Here is a 20,094-nt window from a genome sequence, read left to right as displayed (position 1 = left end):
TTGTTGGTTTAAAAGGTTTGATTGTGTTGGTCTGTGCATCCGTTTCGGTGGAACCAGTTCATGTGCAAATGTCAGTTTGGCCTTTTAAAAAATTGCTAAATGAGGGAGCGCTGGATATTTTATTGCTTAGATTTTGCTCTTTCATAGATCACCAGATTCATTTTGGCATTTAAGTGTCACATTTGTAAGGAGCCTTTAAAGGGACATGGTGATGGAAACGTTATGTCAATGTGGCTGCGTTCTCTCACAAATGTTTTGCGTTCTCTCAAGAAATTATGCGCTGCTCACAAAACATTTACGTTCCCTGAGAAATTCTGCGTTCGCCCACAAAACATTTACGTTCCCTGAGAAATTCTGCGTTCGCCCACAAAACATTTACGTTCCCTGAGAAATTCTGCGTTCGCTCACGAAACTTTTGCGTTCCCTCACGAAACTTTTGCGTTCCCTCACGAAACTTTTGCGTTCCCTCACGAAACTTTTGCGTTCCCTCACGAAACTTTTGCGTTCCCTCACGAAACTTTTGCGTTCCCTCACGAAACTTTTGCGTTCCCTCATAAAACTTTTGAGTTCCCCGAAAAATTCTGTCCCTTCACGAAACTTTTGCGTTCGCTCATGAAACTTTTGCGTTACCTCACGAAACTTTTGCGTTCGCTCACGAAACTTTTGCGTTCGCTCACGAAACTTTTGCGCTCCCTCACGAAACTTTTGAGTTCCCTTGAAGAATTTCACATTTCCTCGCAAAACTTTTGCGTTCCCCGAGAAATTCTCAGTTAGCTCACAAAACGTTTAGTTTCCTCGTGAACCTTTCACGTTTCCTCACAAAACTGAGTTCCCCGAGAAATTCTGTGTTCCCTCACAAATCTTTAACGTTCTCACGAGAAACTTTGCGTTTCCTTCACGAAACTTTAGCGTTCTCCTGAGAAACTTTTTCGTTCTCTCATGAAACCTTTGCTTTCCCTCACGAAACTTTGCGTTTCCTCACACAACTTTGCGTTGACATAATTTTTCCTCCCATCTCATATTTTTTCCTTCACCATGTCCCACCTTGCAATAAAAAAAAATAAAAAATAAAAAAATTGTCTTGTTATTTTGAGTTTACATCTAGCAAATATTTATTTTATTTTTGTTCAATCACAAAGAAGCCAACCCAACAAATATTTCAAACATGATTTAAAAATCGCAACTGACTTTGCTTTGCAAATTTCACCTGAAAATACAATTGTATTGTATTTTAGTATTGACCTAATGAATAGCACTTCTGGAAGGATTCAATGAGAAATGTTGGAGTTCATGTTGAGATTTCTGTCTTTTTATGGCAGACTTTGAAGACTCTTACAACACTTTTGCACTGTTTTTAAAGGAGGCAAATGGGACGCTGTTTTGTCTAGACTGGGCACTGATCTCTGAACCTGTCAGTTTCTAATTGCATTTCATAAAGGACAAATCGTAACATCCGCACTTGGATTGGAAACTCCACGAAATTCCCTCTTGTCTGTCCAAAACCTGTGTTTGTTGCTCGTCCCTGATCTCAGCGGTAAAGACGCTCTCAGGCAGATCAACTGATGCCACATGAATAAACACACGTTGTGCTATGCTTGGCACTCAAACCAGCCATTAAAATATCACGTGGCTTTTTATCGCCCCTTTTGGCGGGTGTCAGAACAATGTCGTGGATGAGAGAGTCGGATGAAGAGTGACGTACCCACACTTTGTTTTTACAATCTTTCTGTTATGCAAATTAAATCTGACATTTGTATAGCCACACATTTGACTGCACGCATTTTGTTGATTTGTGTGGGATAGCAAGCCAAAAGCATAATTGTGATTAGATGATTTTGAAAATGAGACGTTAGAGAGTTAGTACAGAAATAATCCAGCAGTGAGGAGCACCTGTGCCTCTCGCCACTCCCACTGTCAGTGTGTGTTTGAGTCAGCGCTGTGACTAACCATTGGCATGTGTGTGTGTTTCACTCACACGGGTAAATGACACGAGCGCCTGCTTGCCAAACCTAGTCAAGAAAGGTCACGCAGGGCGAGGATGTCAAATCATTTTAGTTCACTAGCTTCTTGCATAACTAAAGGAGTGTTTTGGTCTCTGGAATGGCTAAAAATACTATTTTTCTCTCTCTTTAGCATTAAGGAAGGTTATAACATTGTGCATTGTTACAGCTAAAAAAAAAAAAAAGCATATTTTTTTGTTTGCCTGCTCAAGCTTTAAATGCACATTCACTGAAAAAAACATCAGCAAATGATCTTCTTTGAGTAATTTCTACTTTAAGTTTATTTTGCAATACTCTGTTTTCAAGTATATTTTACCTCAACATTATAACACTGAAGTAAGCCACGCTTTTAAAGTGAATTTGCTTTACTTGTAACATCGAAGTAAATAATCCAGTAGATACTGTCTAAACACACTGTAAAAAATGAGGAAACCTAAAATTATTAAGTAAATAAACAAAGTGTAATTGAAAAAATTAAGTTATGTGGAATTGTCAAGTTCACAAACATTTTATTTTTATTATTACACATGAAGTTGATCTCTGATCACTTTTTTAAAGTGTATCTTATATAAATAATCTGGTTACTAAACCTAACAACAAAAGCAATGATAAAACCGTGAAAATGCAACCTAATTATGACTGTGAACACCAGTATCAGAAAGTTAAATAGGTTTAATTAAAGTTTTATATTAACGCTTTAATTTCTACAAACCTAAATTGAGGACTAATATAGAATTTACTTCCTCCCTGATATAACTTCAGGTAGAAATTAAAAAAACAATTTCTGTATTTAATTCACCACACCGGTTGCATTTTGACAGAATATTATATAATGTTCAAATAAGACAGATGTGGGTTGAAATAATTTAATTCTCTTTTAATTGATTGCAGCACATTGTATAACCACACATAACAAAAAAGCACTTATCAAATATTTTAATCAGGCTCAGTTTGCAACCTTACAATTTGTTAAAATAATATTACAACCAAATAAAAAAACGAAAGGAAGCTACCAAAAAAAAAAAAAAAAAAATCAGCATTTACAAAAATAATGACTCAAACCTTGACCAAAAACCATTTAAATTTCGAAAAAAAAAGCTTGATATAAATAAGTTAGTTTTAATTTTCTCAGTGTTTTTACAAAGTTATGTACACAAATACACAGGCAGTGTAAATCGTTCAAATATTAATATTTGCTTTCTCTATAAATACAGTTCTGCATCAGGTTTCACCACAGAATCTATGTGTAGAGTGTTTTTAGATGCATTCGGTTTGGTGCGGCGGTGAAAAAACTAGGCAAAATCAAGGGTGATCGAGTCAAAGTCAAAAAAATATCAGTAGAAAATTTCACGCAAATTATAGATGATCGAGAAACATCTTACAAAGAAATAATTTAAGAGGGTGAGAGATGTTTCTCCTCCATGGAAGTGCCTGATAGTAATACTGGTCGATGCTACGAAGGTTTGACCTCAGAGTTTGAACTTTTACATCACCTTAAAAAAAAAAAAAACATAAAAAAAAACAGGCTGAGATGTTCAGATCCAACCGGATCCATTCAAAAGAACTGGTATTTTTTGTGTACCTCATCTGAAAAAGATTTTTTTTTTTTTACACCACCAATATGAAAACAGGCACACCGTCTTTAAAACGTAAAATAATGAACAGCATTTCGGAAATAATCTACACACGGCAATGGTGGCTCTTCAAGTCAAACCAAACACACCTCCAAAAAAAAAAAAAATAGATTTTTCAAACATAATACTAATTATGTGCTACATATGAAAAATAACAAATATATATTTATATACACAGGTAGTAAGAAAAAAAAAATGAGCAAAAAAGGAAATTAAACCTAATTGCACACTGCTACATACACTGCGCTCAGACGCAGACGCTTTTTTTTTTTTTCTTGAGTGCCAGAACTTTTAGTGTTTCTGTTTCAGTGCTTGAACACTCTTAGAGTTGATATGTTTGATTTTCACTTTCTCCACCCAAAAAAAAAAAAAAAAATCTTTCGTTCATCAAGCACTGAGGTCATCAAACCGCAGACGGACATCTTCAGCCCTGTCAGGAAACATCAGAGAATTAATTTCACAACGCACATTATTGTTCAGAAACATCTTCATGCATACTCTAAAATTAAAAGAAAAACATTGCACATTTCCTCCGCGCAAATGCATTTTCAATAAAGATTACGCAACTTTCCATTTTTAGGTCTTTTTTTTTTTTTGGCTCTTCACCCAAATTTATTTTCTGCACTTTAACGTACTAAGGCGATATTGTAAACGTTTACAATGGTGGCAATTGTCGACTGAATATTTGAGTCGACTGCACCACAAACCAGACTATAACCCGCAAAAAACTGAATGAAACTTAGGAAAAATTTTAAAAAAAAGAAGAATTAAAAAAACACTGGAAAATGAGCTCATGACACGTTTCGAGTCCCACCAAAGCAAAACACTCTTCATTGCTAATGTTATGACTTTACAAATGTGCCGCGACGACTGTTATTTGCTCATTGACTAGCAGCCCGGTGACATATTATTGATTTGGCAGGACGTTTCCTCACATGAGCAACTGAGGTAACATCATCCTACGGTTACATCAGATTTCTGGACTCCATCTAGACCTTTAACACACGTTGCATTTACATTATTACATTGCATGTGAACATTTAATCATGTTTACATGCAATTCTGAAGAGGAGCATTACAATGCGCTCAGTATTGCACGGGTATAATAAATGCATATGCATGTAATAATAATAAACGTCGTTCAGGTGTGAACACACTCGCGAGTGAACACACTGCTGACGTGTAAAATGTTTTCACTCTGAAGGAAACTCGAGCTCTCGTAGTAAATGCACCGTATTAACCCTTTCATGCACTTACATGATGCTTTAAATAAAACCCTAACATATCAGATAACATGAGTACTAATCCTATATGATTAACTTAACGTTTTTTGACATACTATTCGATTTTTTTCATGTGCAAACTGAAAAAACACGCTCTTCTGTGTGAAATTACTCAAATGATAAGATGCAAAATGATAAGGAGTCGTGCTTACCTTGTGTTTATGTGTGTGTCGTCGGGTTGGGGTGTTTTCTGGGCTTTTTGGGTTTTCTGGGCGTTCGGGTCACTTCATCCACACAGATGTGAGAGTGTTTGCTTTGACACGATGAGTCTGATGAATCAAAACATGCATTTGTAATCTCACATCGGTTAAAAACAAATACAATACTGAGAAACAGTGTAAAAAAAACATGTCTTGTATCTGCCAATCTGACATTCATTTTAAGTGGAGAGCTTATTTTATCTGTGCATGATTGTAAAAGCTCACAATTATGCATAATGTTGTTGTGTATCATAACTGGTCTTGCCCATTTAAAATAAATGCAAACATTTAGCCTACATCTACATTTAACAGACGTTGGGCTTCACAGACATTAGTTAAAATGCAAATTACATGAAAGTGTGAAAGGCTTGAAGATAGACAGACAGATAGATTCATTATGCAAAGTGAAAATTCGGATAGATAGATAGATAGATAGATAGATAGATAGATAGATAGATAGATAGATAGATAGATAGATAGATAGATAGAGCAAAGTGAAAATAAAGATGCGCTACTCATATATATATATATATATATATATATATATATATATATATATATATATATATATATATATATACACACATATATACACACTAGCAATATTTTGAAAATCCGGAATTATCGTGATTATACATAGGCTACTGCTGAATTTATATTGATAAATGAGATAAATGAGATAATTTAAGAGAGAGACGGTGAACGCGCATACCGAGACACGAGGGTCTTTTCCGCGGCTCTCGGGGTGTCTCGGGCGTCTCCTCGCGCTCCTCCGTTACCCGACACTCGTGATTCCCGTTAACATCCACATTATTGTCGTTATTATTCCCAGAGGAGCACACATGAAGACTGGAGCCCTTCCCTCGCTCGGATCTGCTGTAGAAACCGGGAACCGAGCGAATATCCAACGCTTCCCACTGGAATCTGCCGTCGGCGCGCGGCGTGTGCGCGGAGAAGTCGAAGTTCCACGCGTCCGTCGACGCGTCCTCCATCGCCTTCAACTGCCGCTGGAAATCCTTCTTTAACTCTTCATGGTCCACCGGACCGAACAGGTTCCGACACGCCGATGGTTTGGGTTGATCGGACACTCGCGCCTCCATTCGCTCCAGCGTCGGGCTGCCGTTAGACAAGCGAACGTTAGACATTTCGAGTCGAAAACGCAAAGCCAACAGCTGTTATAAAGCGTCAACGCGATCCAAAGCGACGGGCGTTAAGGCTAAACTCGCCCCGGTTGCGCCGCATGAGCGAGAAACACGGACAAGCGACGATCATCAAAACAAAAGCAGGCGTTCTCGATGGCCACTCCTGTCAACTGCGCGTCGTAGTAAAAGAGGGGAAGAGAAATAACAAGGCGAGGCTTTTCTGCGCCCAATATGGCGATGAAGGGGGCTAGAGAACGAAAAAAAACGCGTGATTGACACAAAGAGCTCTTTAAACCACCAAAGGAACGCCGTGGATTGGTGCCTCAGAGATCCGCCTTCTCTCAAACGCACATCCCCCACTCACAGTCCGAGAGAAAGAAGATCAACAAACACCCTAGCCTAGACGAGCCTCCGAGTCGTTTTAATGAACAAGTCGGTTCGTTCGAATGCTTTGTTTTTGAACCGGCTCACTAAATGATTCGCTGTTCTGCAGAATTCGCCGCGCGGCATTGAACGTTTTCGTAAGTTTGTTTTCGAATAACTTTCTGCTGTTTAATGAATGTGTTGCTAGCTCAAAAAAAAAAAAAAAAAAACGCATAGGAAATGTTGGTTTACTTGCTTCCAAATTAAGTTTTCATACAGTCGAGTGATTCACAAATGCTGCGCGCATTGATTCGACTGAATCATTTAAAATGTCCAGTTCAAAACAAACGATTCATTTGTGAATCACTATCGAACGGCTTATGACGTTGAATGTCAAGTTCTGTAACAGTTTTAAAAAAAAGAGAAGAACAATGGAATCTTGTGCAAATGCTTAAAATTCCCAGGGAAACCGAAACTAAAAGTTTGTATAACAGCTTTATCAGGAAACGTACGAAAATGTTTCCTCCTTAAATGAATCAAACAATCATTAAAAGATGATAAATAAGAAAATAAACATAACAACGAGGGAAGGCAGAGTTTAAATCTAGTTCCTTGACTAAACTGTACTGTAAAACTAGTTAAAACAAATCTGAGATTGATTATCAGTGGAATGGAGTCACTGCCTATTGAGGTTTTATCAATATTGTCATTGAAATCCTATAAGGAAAAACCCAATGTTCAAATAAGATATATTACATCTAAAAGGTATTAATACATGTTTAAGAAATTCCTAAGAAAGTCTAATACTTCTAATGTGACCAAACATATCAGTTTCTATGAATAAATTGTGTTTAATGTCATTAACTGTAATGTGTTAGTCTCTGAAGGTGATGTTTAAATTTGAGACACTAAAAAAAAAAATGGGGAAGTACAACAAGAGATTCACAATAAGTTGTTTCAAGTAGTGAGAAGCTGCAATTGGCAAAACATTTCCAGGAACAACAACACTGCCCTGATTAGACCTCACAATCACCCTGACAAGAACTGAGACTCACACTCGAGTCTATGCGTCACGTGAGGCGTGTCATGAACCGTTTTAACTGGTCTTTGGCTTCTGTGACTGTTTCTAATCTGACAACTTTACTCACGGTTGATGATGAGCATCTCATCTCGTCAACACACCCAAATTTAAGAAAGCTCAATAAAATGTTGTTCCACAGATCACCTACCAGAGTATTTCTGTAATAAAATATAGTCTTAAAGGAAGGATAGGCAATTTTCAGAGCGAGCTAGCTTTGAAAGCATAAGATCCCGCCCTCCCTTCAGAGCGTCCCTAACACACACACACACACACACGAGCATCCAGCAAACAAACGCATCACGAGCTTGGATAGACACTCAGCAGATTTTTGTAAAGTGAAAGCACTTCAAAAATTAAAGTATGAAAAAGTTATGGAAGTTAAAATTTACTGTAAATCAAATGCAGTGTAGGCTACTAAACATTTTTTTATTTTATATAAAATATATATTTTACAATAATTTTTACTATAAAAACTTTTTTTAAACACAAATCTAACCAAGTTTTGTTCTAAATTTGAAGTTGATATCATAAAAAGTGAAGTTCCTATGCAATTTTTTTAGGCGTTGTACAAAAAAGATTCTTGCATTCTCCTGTAACAAAATACATTTCTGTCTAAATATCACTTCAAATCACAAAAGTATCACCAAATATGGAACCTTGAGACTCAGACCTTTCCGACGATATGCGTTTTGTCAAGATTAGAAAAGGTTTGATTATAAAGTAGCTAAAATAAATTGTAATACAAAACCTGACCACTAGAGGAGCCGCCCGCTAAAATAATTTTAAATACCGTTTCCATGGCAAAGCAACATCCAATTTCAAAATGGTTTTCACGGGATGACTTTTGAGTTTGTAAGCTTTCAAATGATACCTAATTTATAATAACTAAAATATGTGATGTGAAAAAAAAAGGCAATAAATAAAAAGTGTGACAGTTAAGGGGTTAAAGAGCTCGAGCATTTAAAGCGACAGACGGCGAAACTGCAGTGCGCGTATAATAAACAAAACGTTATCGCGAGTGTGTGTGGACACTAATACAGTTATCGCTCTTGTTGTGAACGGGTTTAATTCGGCATAATTTATATTTATTGCATTTTTATGAATTTATTGTACATCATTTCAGTACATTTGTTGCTTTTAAATGTGCTTTAAAAATAAACCGGATCTATATAACATCATATTGCAACATGTAAGTTTCACCTCAGAAGCTCAACTGAAAAAAAGAAAGAAAAAAAAAAGTGTTAAAATATCACTTAATTAAAGAGTTGAACAGAACCCAGTTTTCCAGTGTGATTTAAAATCAAGAGCGTATTCACACATCAAAACGTGTAATTTGTCCAAATAAAACAGGCACAAACAAGGCAGAGTCTGTTCTCATGTCTTTGATATATTCCACAGACGTTCATATGGGGTTTCTCAACAGCACAATTCAATTCAATGTATAATTTCCAAGTCTTTGATCAGTTCAAGTAGACGGAGCACAGGTTACGGTCCTGAACCCGAAACAGATCCTCTAGCGACCACTGCTGGCGAGCGCCGGGATTGCAGGACCGTTCTTGTTACATACAGGCTCCACAATTGCACACACTGTTGATTTTGAATGCAAACCGGTGTATATCCGAGTTGGAGATTCACATACTAAGCCACTTTAGGATGTAAAAGTTTCTCTTGCCCACTCGGATCAGGCTGAGTCCATTAGAGAGAATGTGCTGACCCAGAACCAGAACTTGCTCTGGGTTTGCTGCCCTCTGGTGGTTGATCCAAACTCCACCATCCTGGATCATCTGATACCTAGGCAAGAGAGTTAACTAGTCAATTATATGACGCAAAAAGGCACCAATGCAATTTCAAAATAAATGTAGATTTGGGTCTTAAAATATGGACCAAAAAATGCTTCATTTTTTTTTCTTAAAAGGAACCATTATGCACTTTTACCTCTCCCTTATTGTCTAATATAGCAGTGCACGTTCCTGAAGCTCAACGGCAGTGAATCTCTGCAACAGAAAACCCCTGAAACGCCTCGCTTGCAGTCCTGCCTTTACTTTAGCAACGTAGCTACGTTACAATGTCATGCATTTACATAAAGTGAGGCTGAACTCAGTTATAAGGCCAGAAAGAGATCATCACTATGCCAAGGACACGCTGCTTTTCACGCTTCAATTCCTCTGATTTTGGAAGTCTATGTAATGCTGGTTTCCCTCAGAATCACTGGCTAAAGTATTTTTAACACGATTCCTCCGCAGTACAACCACAACCTTTTGTGGAGTTCTCAGCATTTTTTGTTTGCATTTTATTTTACAGTACGTGCACTTATATGTAAATACCTATGAATGAAAGTACTGGGTAATATAAGGTAAATACAGGGGTTACGGCAGGCCCGCCCACAGAAAGGACTGGGCCCCTGAAAAGGTCCAGTGAAAGGGCCCTCCCCATATCTGCTAGGCTACTCATATCATGCGTGTGCGCTCTCGCTCTCTCGCTCTCTCTCATACATTTAACTGAGAGAGAAAAAAAATATTGGTCAAACTTTTTTTGACCAATGCATTACACCGGCACTAACCTAGCGCCGCCGATTCAGCAAAACAAAATGTATGAGTTTTATGGGCCGTTAAGAAAAAAAGAACAAGAGATGTATCGGCCCAAAAAGCATGTCGGCCAACTGGGAATCTCCCGGTAGTCCCGGTGGCCAGTAGCCTACATGCCTGGACGTCACTTTAAATCCTACCTGTTGCCTTTCACCATCCACTTATTTAGCTGCTGTCGCATCAATTGACATACCATCTCCTTTTCCCTCTTTCTTTTTCTATTTTTAGCCCCCGCCAGCTTTTTTGCTTTATCCATCTTTTTCGACGACAACTCACTACTCGTTCCTGCTCGCTCAGCGCTCACGGCGCCTGCGCCCGCTCGCGATATTATGTACAAAAAATAGCCTACTCAGACCATTTTCAGTAAAGGAGTGTTTGATTATGACACAGGCTACGTTTTACTCAAGCAACATTAAATAAAATGCATTTTTTCTCACTTTCAACAATTAATGGTGCTATTTTGGTTCAAAAGAAAATATGGTAACCTTTGCTTATATTTAGGATGAACATAATTATTGCTGGACTGCATGGGCCCCCCTAGCGGCTGGGCCCCAGAAAACGTTCCCCTTTATCCCCCTTATGGACGGCCTTGGGTTACGGTTAGGTTTAGGGGTGGTTTCAGGGTTAGTACCTAGTTATTACCCAGTTATTGCAATTACATGGTATGTACATGGGGAAAAGGACTGTAAAATAAAGTGCTACCCATTTTTCCAACAACTGCTCTCTGAAAGATGTAGGTCAGTGTTGTAATGGAGAAATAACACGGTTATAATAATCACATCTGAAATGTAACGGAGGTATAAAATAAAAAACTGAAACATCTTGCACAAGTCATGCTTAAGAAAGAAGTTCGGGGCGATCGGCTCGTTCTTCTTGACTGTCGTTAATAGGACCGATTCGGCAAAACGTAATTTATTAGAGGTTTTGACAAAACTAATGAATATGAATGATTTTTTTTTTTTAATCAGGCTGAGTGAACGATTCAATGACTCACTCATAAATACTTTGAATCGATACTGTATTAAAGGAAAATTCCGGTATTTAACACCTTGAGTCTATATTGTAGTTTGTTTTGGATGAACAAGAGTGAAGGACAACATTTTTTTGACAATGGTTCTCTCTCTCTCTCTCAGACACTTCACAATCGTGTAACTTCCGCTCAATATTTGAATCTGAAGCGTTAGCACACTCCCGACCACTTGATGGCGATAACCGATGTTTATGTCTCGCGGGACACTCACGGTCACAGTCGAGTTCAACTTCATATTGCATTGGTCAGTGGTCACGTCTTTCAATATTTTCAAGGTTTTGTTTGTTTATTTCGCTTACTCTCCCGGAGCACAGTTGCTCTGCTCGCTAGCCTTATGAGAAACGGAAGCGAGCAAAAAGATTACATCAACCAATGTAAACAGCCCCCTTTCCGTTTCGGGTAGCGCATTTATATTAAGGAGCACTCAGTCCTTTAACAGAATTCAATGGGATTTTACAAAATGACGAATAAAACACGACAGAAACTGTATTTCGCAACACTTTTTGTTTCTGGAACATCAACTAACATCACTAATCACTCGGTGAGTTGCACAGTTTTGAAAACTAATGTTAAAGGTTGTTTTAATGACATTTTCAGACATGCCCATTGACTCCAATGTTAAATGGGTCCATGGCCAATTCTTTTATAGTAAAAAACTCGAGAGAGGAACCATTGTCAAAAAAATGTTGTCCACCACTCTTGTTCATCCAAAACAAACTACAATATAGACTCAAGGTGTTAAATACCGGAATTTTCCTTTAATCAGTGTTTTTTACCAAATCTCTTGAATGAATGATTCAATGAATAAATGTTTAACAGTCTCTTGTCGCCACCTACTGGTGTAATGATGTAATTGATACAATCTTTATTTAAAGTGCCATGTTACTTTCAAAAGGTGATTTGCTCTATTTTGATCACTTCCACAGACATCAGTGTTTATATCCAAACTAAAAACTTTTATCCCAGAAGTTCTGTGATAATATGAATATTTGTAACACAGAAATGACGAGACTGTGTGGTTGAAAAGACAGTTTGTGAAGCTGTTTAATACGTAAACATGACAACGGCTCTCTCTGGCTCAGAACACAGATCTGAATGTTCCCGTGTGATTTTGTCAAAGGTTTAATAGAGTCGAATCAATGTCATTTAGGAATGAGATCGCGTGGGTGTTTGAATCGAGATTCTAATTAAAAGTGTCACTCTTGACTAAAAAGGAACAATGTATCTAAGTGTGTCAAGAGCATGTGTTACTTTTAAACTGAACATTACAAAACATTATTAGTAAGATTCTCTCACCCTCGCGGTCCCTCGGGAATGGCTTGTGCCCGTCTGCAGGCGTCCAGCACCGTCGACCCAGGATCCAGGAACAGCTCATGGAACGGAGCCTCTCGGAAAAGCTGCTGGAGTTCAGTGTCACTCATCTGCTCCAGCGCCTGAATACTGCTGTGGTACAGAGCATTGGTGCACCTGTGTGTGTGCATGCAATATAGAAGTAACATTAATGAAGCAATGCATGCAAATATATATATATATAAGTAACATTAATGAAGCAATGCATGCAAGAATATATATAAGTAACATTAATGAAGCAATGCATGCAAAAACATATATAAGTAACATTAATGAAGCATTGCATGCAAAAACATATATAAGTAACATTAATGAAGCATTGCATGCAAAAACATATATAAGTAACATTAATGAAGCAATGCATGCACAAATATATATAAGTAACATTAATGAAGCAATGCATGCACAAATATATATAAGTAACATTGAAGCAATGCATGCACAAATATATATAAGTAACATTAATAAAGCATTGCATGCACAAATATATATAAGTAACATTAATGAAGCATTGCATGCACAAATATATATAAGTAACATTAATGAAGCAATGCATGCACAAATATATATAAGTAACATTAATGAAGCATTGCATGCACAAATATATATAAGTAACATTAATGAAGCATTGCATGCACAAATATATATAAGTAACATTAATGAAGCAATGCATGCACAAATATATATAAGTAACATTAATGAAGCATTGCATGCACAAATATATATAAGTAACATTAATGAAGCATTGCATGCACAAATATATATAAGTAACATTAATGAAGCAATGCATGCACAAATATATATAAGTAACATTAATGAAGCAATGCATGCACAAATATATATAAGTAACATTAATGAAGCATTGCATGCACAAATATATATAAGTAACATTAATGAAGCAATGCATGCACAAATATATATAAGTAACATTAATGAAGCATTGCATGCACAAATATATATAAGTAACATTAATGAAGCATTGCATGCACAAATATATATAAGTAACATTAATGAAGCAATGCATGCACAAATATATATAAGTAACATTAATGAAGCAATGCATGCACAAATATATATAAGTAACATTAATGAAGCATTGCATGCACAAATATATATAAGTAACATTAATGAAGCAATGCATGCACAAATATATATAAGTAACATTAATGAAGCATTGCATGCACAAATATATATAAGTAACATTAATGAAGCAATGCATGCACAAATATATATAAGTAACATTAATGAAGCAATGCATGCACAAATATATATAAGTAACATTAATGAAGCATTGCATGCACAAATATATATAAGTAACATTAATGAAGCATTGCATGCACAAATATATATAAGTAACATTAATAAAGCATTGCATGCACAAATATATATAAGTAACATTAATGAAGCAATGCATGCACAAATATATATAAGTAACATTAATGAAGCAATGCATGCACAAATATACATAAGTAACATTAATGAAGCAATGCATGCACAAATATATATAAGTAACATTAATGAAGCAATGCATGCAAAAATATATATAAGTAACATTAATGAAGCATTTATAGAACAAACAATGAGACTAAAAGGAATTGATTTTATGCATCTGGAATTGATTGGATCAATGAAACAAACAAAGAAGCCAAAAAAAGAAAAGTTGCATCTGAAGCAAAGCAAGTTCATTTAAATATGTTGATGAATCATAGTAAAGAATCATGCAAAACTGGAACAGGAATGTGCATGAATAGAGGATTTGCATTGACGTCACATTACCGGCGGATCACACTCCCTCAGCCGGACTGAGAGGCAGAAGACCTGCTGCGTGACTGGAGTTAACAGGGGCCAGTAAAACAAATGATTATCAGTTTAAACTAAAGGCTGGACTCTATATAGTGTTCCTAACAACTTACCAAAGATCCAGTGATCCATGGATATTGACATGCAGCCAGGATCGTGTTTCCTGACATTTATATGTGCCTGATTTCAACGCCGGGAAATACAAAGCAAATTTTCCTGTGAATGCTTTATATGAATACAATATAAGGTCTAAATCCGAGTGATCACTCATATCAATGTCATGCATATCGTCATGTCGTCCAGCCCTAAAACTTGTATAGCTTTGTGTCAGTGTTTATCTAAATACGTCCAATTATGCAGAATATACGATGGCAAATATTGAATTGATGAGTTGTCGAAACAATATATAACAATACTATATATAGGGTATGATTTTAACCCTAAATTCAGCATATTGACATAAAATGATAACTGCAAATACACCATGTCCAGTTATGTCTGTGAATTGCAGCTCTGTAGCTTTCGGCACGGTGTAAAAATATACCTCAGATTTCTTGTTAAATGTAGTTGTGCGGTCAATCTGGAAAACTCTTTCCTGTTTTCGATGTGTTTTGTGTGTTTTTTTGCAGCATTCACGCAGAAAACAAATGCTGCCGCTCAGTGTTTTTGTGTGTGAGCGCAGTCACTCCGGCCGACTGTGACGTCACGCGCATATCCTCCATGAAGTAAATAGGTTTGATTTTGATATCATGTGGACTTTACAGGCAGAAATCAGAAGTGAGGATCTGCTCTTGCCTTTTAGCACTTTCTAAGCCCTCTTTCCCGTGGACTAGCTTGGTGACTTCAGCGGCCAGGCGCTTGTGTGCGGTCCGCTTGCCCGGGTCCCGTCTCTGTTGCTCCATCACCTTCTCCACCTCAGCTAACGGCAGGAACGTGAAGAGCTTCAGGTACCTGGACGATAGATTTAGATTGGTTTATTTAGTGCCATGCCAGCATTCAAAACTATTTTCATGGTCAAAATTGAATTACAAATATCATATAAATACAATAAACCTGGAGGATAACAAGTGTTTCTGTCAAGCTGAAGGAGCTAAATAGTCATAACTTTAGGGGTGTAACAATAAATCGCAATACAAAAATGCAACAATATATATGGTGGATAGTGACAATATGTATTGTGCATAATTCACCTAAATTAAAATCATTGTATAATAAATAAAAAAATCACGTTTTCAGAGTTTTAGTGTCAGTACTCCATTAAACTACTATATATAATGTTGAATATAATGTATAATAATGCAATGAGGGAATATTTGTGGGTCCTGATAATGAGAAATGTCTTGTTACCAGTAAAAAATGGGGTATTAAAATATTATTTAAAATATATCTAGTCATTGAAAGAGTGCAAGCATATTCAGAATAATTCTGGTGTCTCTATTGTCCTGTGCTTTGGGTTTCCAGCACCAAGTCCAAGCCTATTAGTTTAGACCAAATGTAACTTGAATTAACAGTTCATTTTTTGTTAACCTTTTATCATATGTTTTGGAGTATCGCAATAATATCGTATCGTGAATCGTGACTTGAGGGTATCGTTACACTCCTATAACACTGTTCAAAGGTGTGTGGGTCAGGAAGATTAGTCCCACTTTATATTAAGCATATACTTGCATCGAAAAATAAGTACAATGTCACAAAACCAGTCACATGGGTCAATTTTTTAAAATTGAGATTTATACATCATCTGAAGATGAATAAATAAGCTTTCCATTGATGTATGGTTTGTTAGGATAGGACAATATTTAGTCGAGAAACTATTTGTAAATCTGGAATCTGAGGGTGCCAAAAAAAATCGAAACATTGAGAAAATCTTTAAAGTTGTGTATTTATGTTCACGATTGTGCTGCATTCACTCACAAAAATACATGTTTTATATATTTACGGTAGGAAATTTACTAAATATCTTCATGGAACATAATCTTAATATCCTAATGATTTTTGGCATAAAAGAAAAAGGGATAATTTTGACCCATACAATGTATAGTTGGCTATTGCCACAGATATACCCGTGCGACTCGAGACATGTATGTACACAATAAGTCCATATCAAATATAATACATTGAAATTAATTATTAGATACAATAATATAAGTACATAGTAATATAAAGTGACTTTTTTGTGTTGTTCTCCTTCGCAGTGAATTATCCCGAGCTCAGTGTTTGCAGACTCACGCTTCGACGCTGGTATCGGGCAGCCGGAGGAAGTATTGGTAGAACTCAAACGGGGATGTTTTATCGGGGTTGAGCCACACAGCGTTGCCGGCCGTCTTCCCCAGTTTATCTCCCATCGAGGTCGTGACGAGAGGAACCGTCAGGCCGAACACTTCCTCTCCTGTCTTTCTGCACAACAACAGAACAACATTACACATCAGAGGCTCTGCTAGATTATGACGTTCGCATAAATAAGAACAACCACGCGTTTTAAATTTTAGCAAATGACAGCTACTATCAACTCATTTTCATTATAAAATGTACCTGTGTATGAGCTCGTGTCCGCTCATGATGTTGCCGAGCTGATCGGTTCCTCCGATCTGGATCCTGCAGCCGTGGATCTGGTGAAGGCGGTAGAAGTCGAAGGCCTGGAAGAGCTGGTAGGAGAACTCGCTGAAGCTCATGCCCTCGGCGCTCTTCAGCCGAGACTGCACGCTGTGTCTGCTGAGCATCGAGCCCATCCGGAAACACCGGCCCACCTCCGAGAAAAACTCCAGCACCTGCCAGGAGGAACGAGGAAACGGATCGTTTCGGGAGAAGATTTGAGGCATCAGCAGCGGTGTCGAAAACTGCCTTCTCTTTACGATATGCTGCTCAGTTTTATTGTCAATGTGTTTAACAATGATAACATTAATGCCTTTGTTATTTGAGATGGTTTTATAATAATAAAAATAATAATAATAATATCCTGATACAAAAGAAGAAAAAGAAAAGAAAACAGCGCCATCTTGTGGCAGGTCAAATTTATAGCATCCTTAAAGGAACACTCCACTTTTTTTGGAAATATGCTCATTTTTCATCTCCCCTAGAGTCAAACAATGCATTCAGCCGATCTCCGGGTCTGGCGGTAGCACTTTTAGCATAGCTTAGCATAGATCATTGAATCTGATTAGACTGTTAACATCTCTCTCAAAAAAATTACCAAAGAGTTTTGATATTTTTCCTATTTAAAACTTGACTCTTCTGTAGTTACATCGTGTACATCTGACGGAAAATTAAAAGTTGTGAGATTGCGTGGAAAAGTTGTGAGAGAGATGCTAACGGTCTAATCAGATTCAGTGATCTATGCTAAGCTATGCTAAAAGTGCTACCGCCAGACCCGGAGATCGGCTGAATGGATTCGAAAAAGGTAAAACTGTTTAACTCTAGGGGAGATGGAAAATGAGCCTATTTCCAAAAAAAGTGGAGTGTCCCTTTAAAGCCGAGTGCGCAGCGTCATTGTTTCATTCATTAAGCACAAATAAAAGCCTGACAACGCTAAATATTCAGTTTTCTGATCATATAATTCACATTATTAAAGTGTGGCAGTAAATAAAATTTAACTATTACAATAATACTAATTATAATAATGAAAGAAAAATGTTGTTCTAATTATTTTATGGTTTGTATACTGTTTATACAGCAGCAGAATATATGTAATATAACTGTAGGCTATAGGTTTAAATATAATATAAGAAAAAAATTATTAAATGGACTTGAGGTTCAAACATTCCCGAGTGACTGGAAAGTTGATCACGTGTTTCTCTGAAAACAATAAGCGCTTCATGAGAAATTGCGCTGCGTACTGAAGCTTCAGTGTCATCACGTAACATCACTACCTAAATGGTTTGCACTTTTCCCAAATGTCATATTTCATAAGGTATGGACACACATTTCTGTCTCCTAATGAAACAAAATAAGTCAATTTAATAATTATTCATCATTATTACACTTATAACAAATATTTAAGTCAATTTTACCGTAATATTTCCCCACTATGCTCTTTTTGCCAAGAGGAGGGATAATCTATTTTACACTTATTCTACTTCGGTTCATACACTCAACAATTTTGGCATCAAATTTCAGCTTCCATACTTCTTGCATTTCATCAGCTGTGTAATATTTCTGTCAGAAAGGTTCTTTTCCACTCTGAGGTCTCTGAAAATAAAAATCTAGATGATATATTAAACTTTTTTTTTGTATGATGGGTAAATACCATATTCACAAAGCAAAATACCTTAAATTTAAGCCTAACTGCAAAGTATTTGCTTATGATTTACAGTTATTATTGTCATCACTTCAACAAATCCCCTCCAATAAAAAAACTTTGAAAACATCCTGTATTATAGAACAAGTTTTATATAAATTGTATTTATTTTTTTATCATCATTATTATTTAATTTCCCTTTTCTCTGTTTCCCCACATGTTCATTGTTATTTTATTTTGTACTGATTTATGATTACGCAATAAAAAAATAAAATAAAAACATCACTACCTGCCAGTCCTTGTACCAGCTGCGGTTATTGAGCACCGTCAGCCGGCCTAGTTTACTCGGGTCCGGGGAGAAGTGCAGCTCGTGGTGGGTGAAGACCCGGTGGAGGCTCTCCATGATGCCGCGGGCGTTCTGCTCCACCGTGGCCGGGGAGAGGCGCTCTCTCTCGTTTGACCTCCCGCTCGGGTCCCCGATCTGCGCCGTGGCTCCGCCGAGCACCGCGATAACCTCATGCCCCGCGGATCGGAAGTGCATCAGGCCGATGATAGCGAGCAGGTTCCCGGCGTGCAGGCTGTCCGCGGTCGGGTCGAAACCACAGTACACGGTCTGAGGACCGGACCGGAGCAGATCCGGGAGCTCGGCTTGAGATGCGTGCTCAGGGAACGACTCCTTCAGGAGTCCTCGGTTATGCAGGGATAAGAGGAGTCCGCTTCTTGTAGACGAAGAACAGTGGAATAAAGCGTTTAAATAAGATGATTTTGCAAATATGATATGTGATTTAACTCTAGACACGGTGCGGCATGACCGCGCAATGGACGCAGCCATGTTTTTTTTTTTTTTTTGACGGACACGTTCGCCACCTAGTGGACAGATGTGGGAGTGTAGAAAAAAGTGAGTAGAGTAGCAATTAAAGGGACAGTTCACCCAAAATATGAATGAATATGAATGAAATATGAAACTCTGTCATTTACGCTGTTCCAAACCTGTATAAATGTGTTTATTTTGTTGAACACAAAAAATATATTTTGAAGAATGTTAGTAACAGTTGATGGGCCTCATTGACTTCAACAGTATTTTTTCCATACTATGGAAGTCAATGGTTGTGTGTGTGTGTGTGTGTGTGTGTGTGTATGTGTGTGTGTGTGTGTGTGTGTGTGTGTGTGTGTGTGTGTGTGTACAGGCTCGGAACAACTTGAGGTTGAGTAATGACAGGATTTACATTTTTTGCTGAACGATCCCTTTAATAACTGTTTTCATTTAGATGCACTAGGAGGCGCGCGCTGGAACCGCACTCAATTCTCTGGGCCTTTTTGTTAAAATATATATTATTATTTTTTATTGCGAAATAAAAAAACAAAAAAGTGCAATAATTTACATATGTTAGT

General features: G+C 37.2%; 2 protein-coding genes across 2 annotated transcripts; both read right to left on the bottom strand.

Moving 5' to 3' along the window:
• Positions 1-2,862: 2,862 nt before the first annotated feature.
• On the bottom strand, positions 2,863-6,655 carry cdkn1bb (cyclin dependent kinase inhibitor 1Bb). Its single transcript, XM_079603071.1, has 3 exons — positions 5,830-6,655; positions 5,070-5,186; positions 2,863-4,064 (listed from the first exon to the last, which is right to left on the bottom strand). Exons 1-2 carry the CDS (start codon positions 6,260-6,262, stop codon positions 5,077-5,079), a joined length of 543 nt encoding a protein of 180 aa, XP_079459197.1. The 5' UTR covers positions 6,263-6,655; the 3' UTR covers positions 2,863-4,064; positions 5,070-5,076.
• A 1,457-nt stretch (positions 6,656-8,112) lies between these two features.
• Positions 8,113-19,576, bottom strand: yars2 (tyrosyl-tRNA synthetase 2, mitochondrial). Its single transcript, XM_079603432.1, has 6 exons — positions 18,992-19,576; positions 17,001-17,236; positions 16,698-16,865; positions 15,264-15,419; positions 12,615-12,785; positions 8,113-9,494 (listed from the first exon to the last, which is right to left on the bottom strand). The coding sequence occupies exons 1-6, from the start codon at positions 19,532-19,534 to the stop codon at positions 9,335-9,337; spliced, it is 1,434 nt and encodes a 477-aa protein (XP_079459558.1). The 5' UTR covers positions 19,535-19,576; the 3' UTR covers positions 8,113-9,334.
• Positions 19,577-20,094: the final 518 nt, after the last annotated feature.

The sequence above is a fragment of the Phoxinus phoxinus genome (genome assembly GCF_949152265.1).
Source record: "Phoxinus phoxinus genome assembly, chromosome: 25".
Classification (NCBI taxonomy): Eukaryota; Metazoa; Chordata; class Actinopteri; order Cypriniformes; family Leuciscidae; genus Phoxinus; species Phoxinus phoxinus.
The sequence above is the reverse complement of the archived record's forward strand: the minus strand, read 5'-3'. Positions and strand labels throughout refer to the sequence as shown.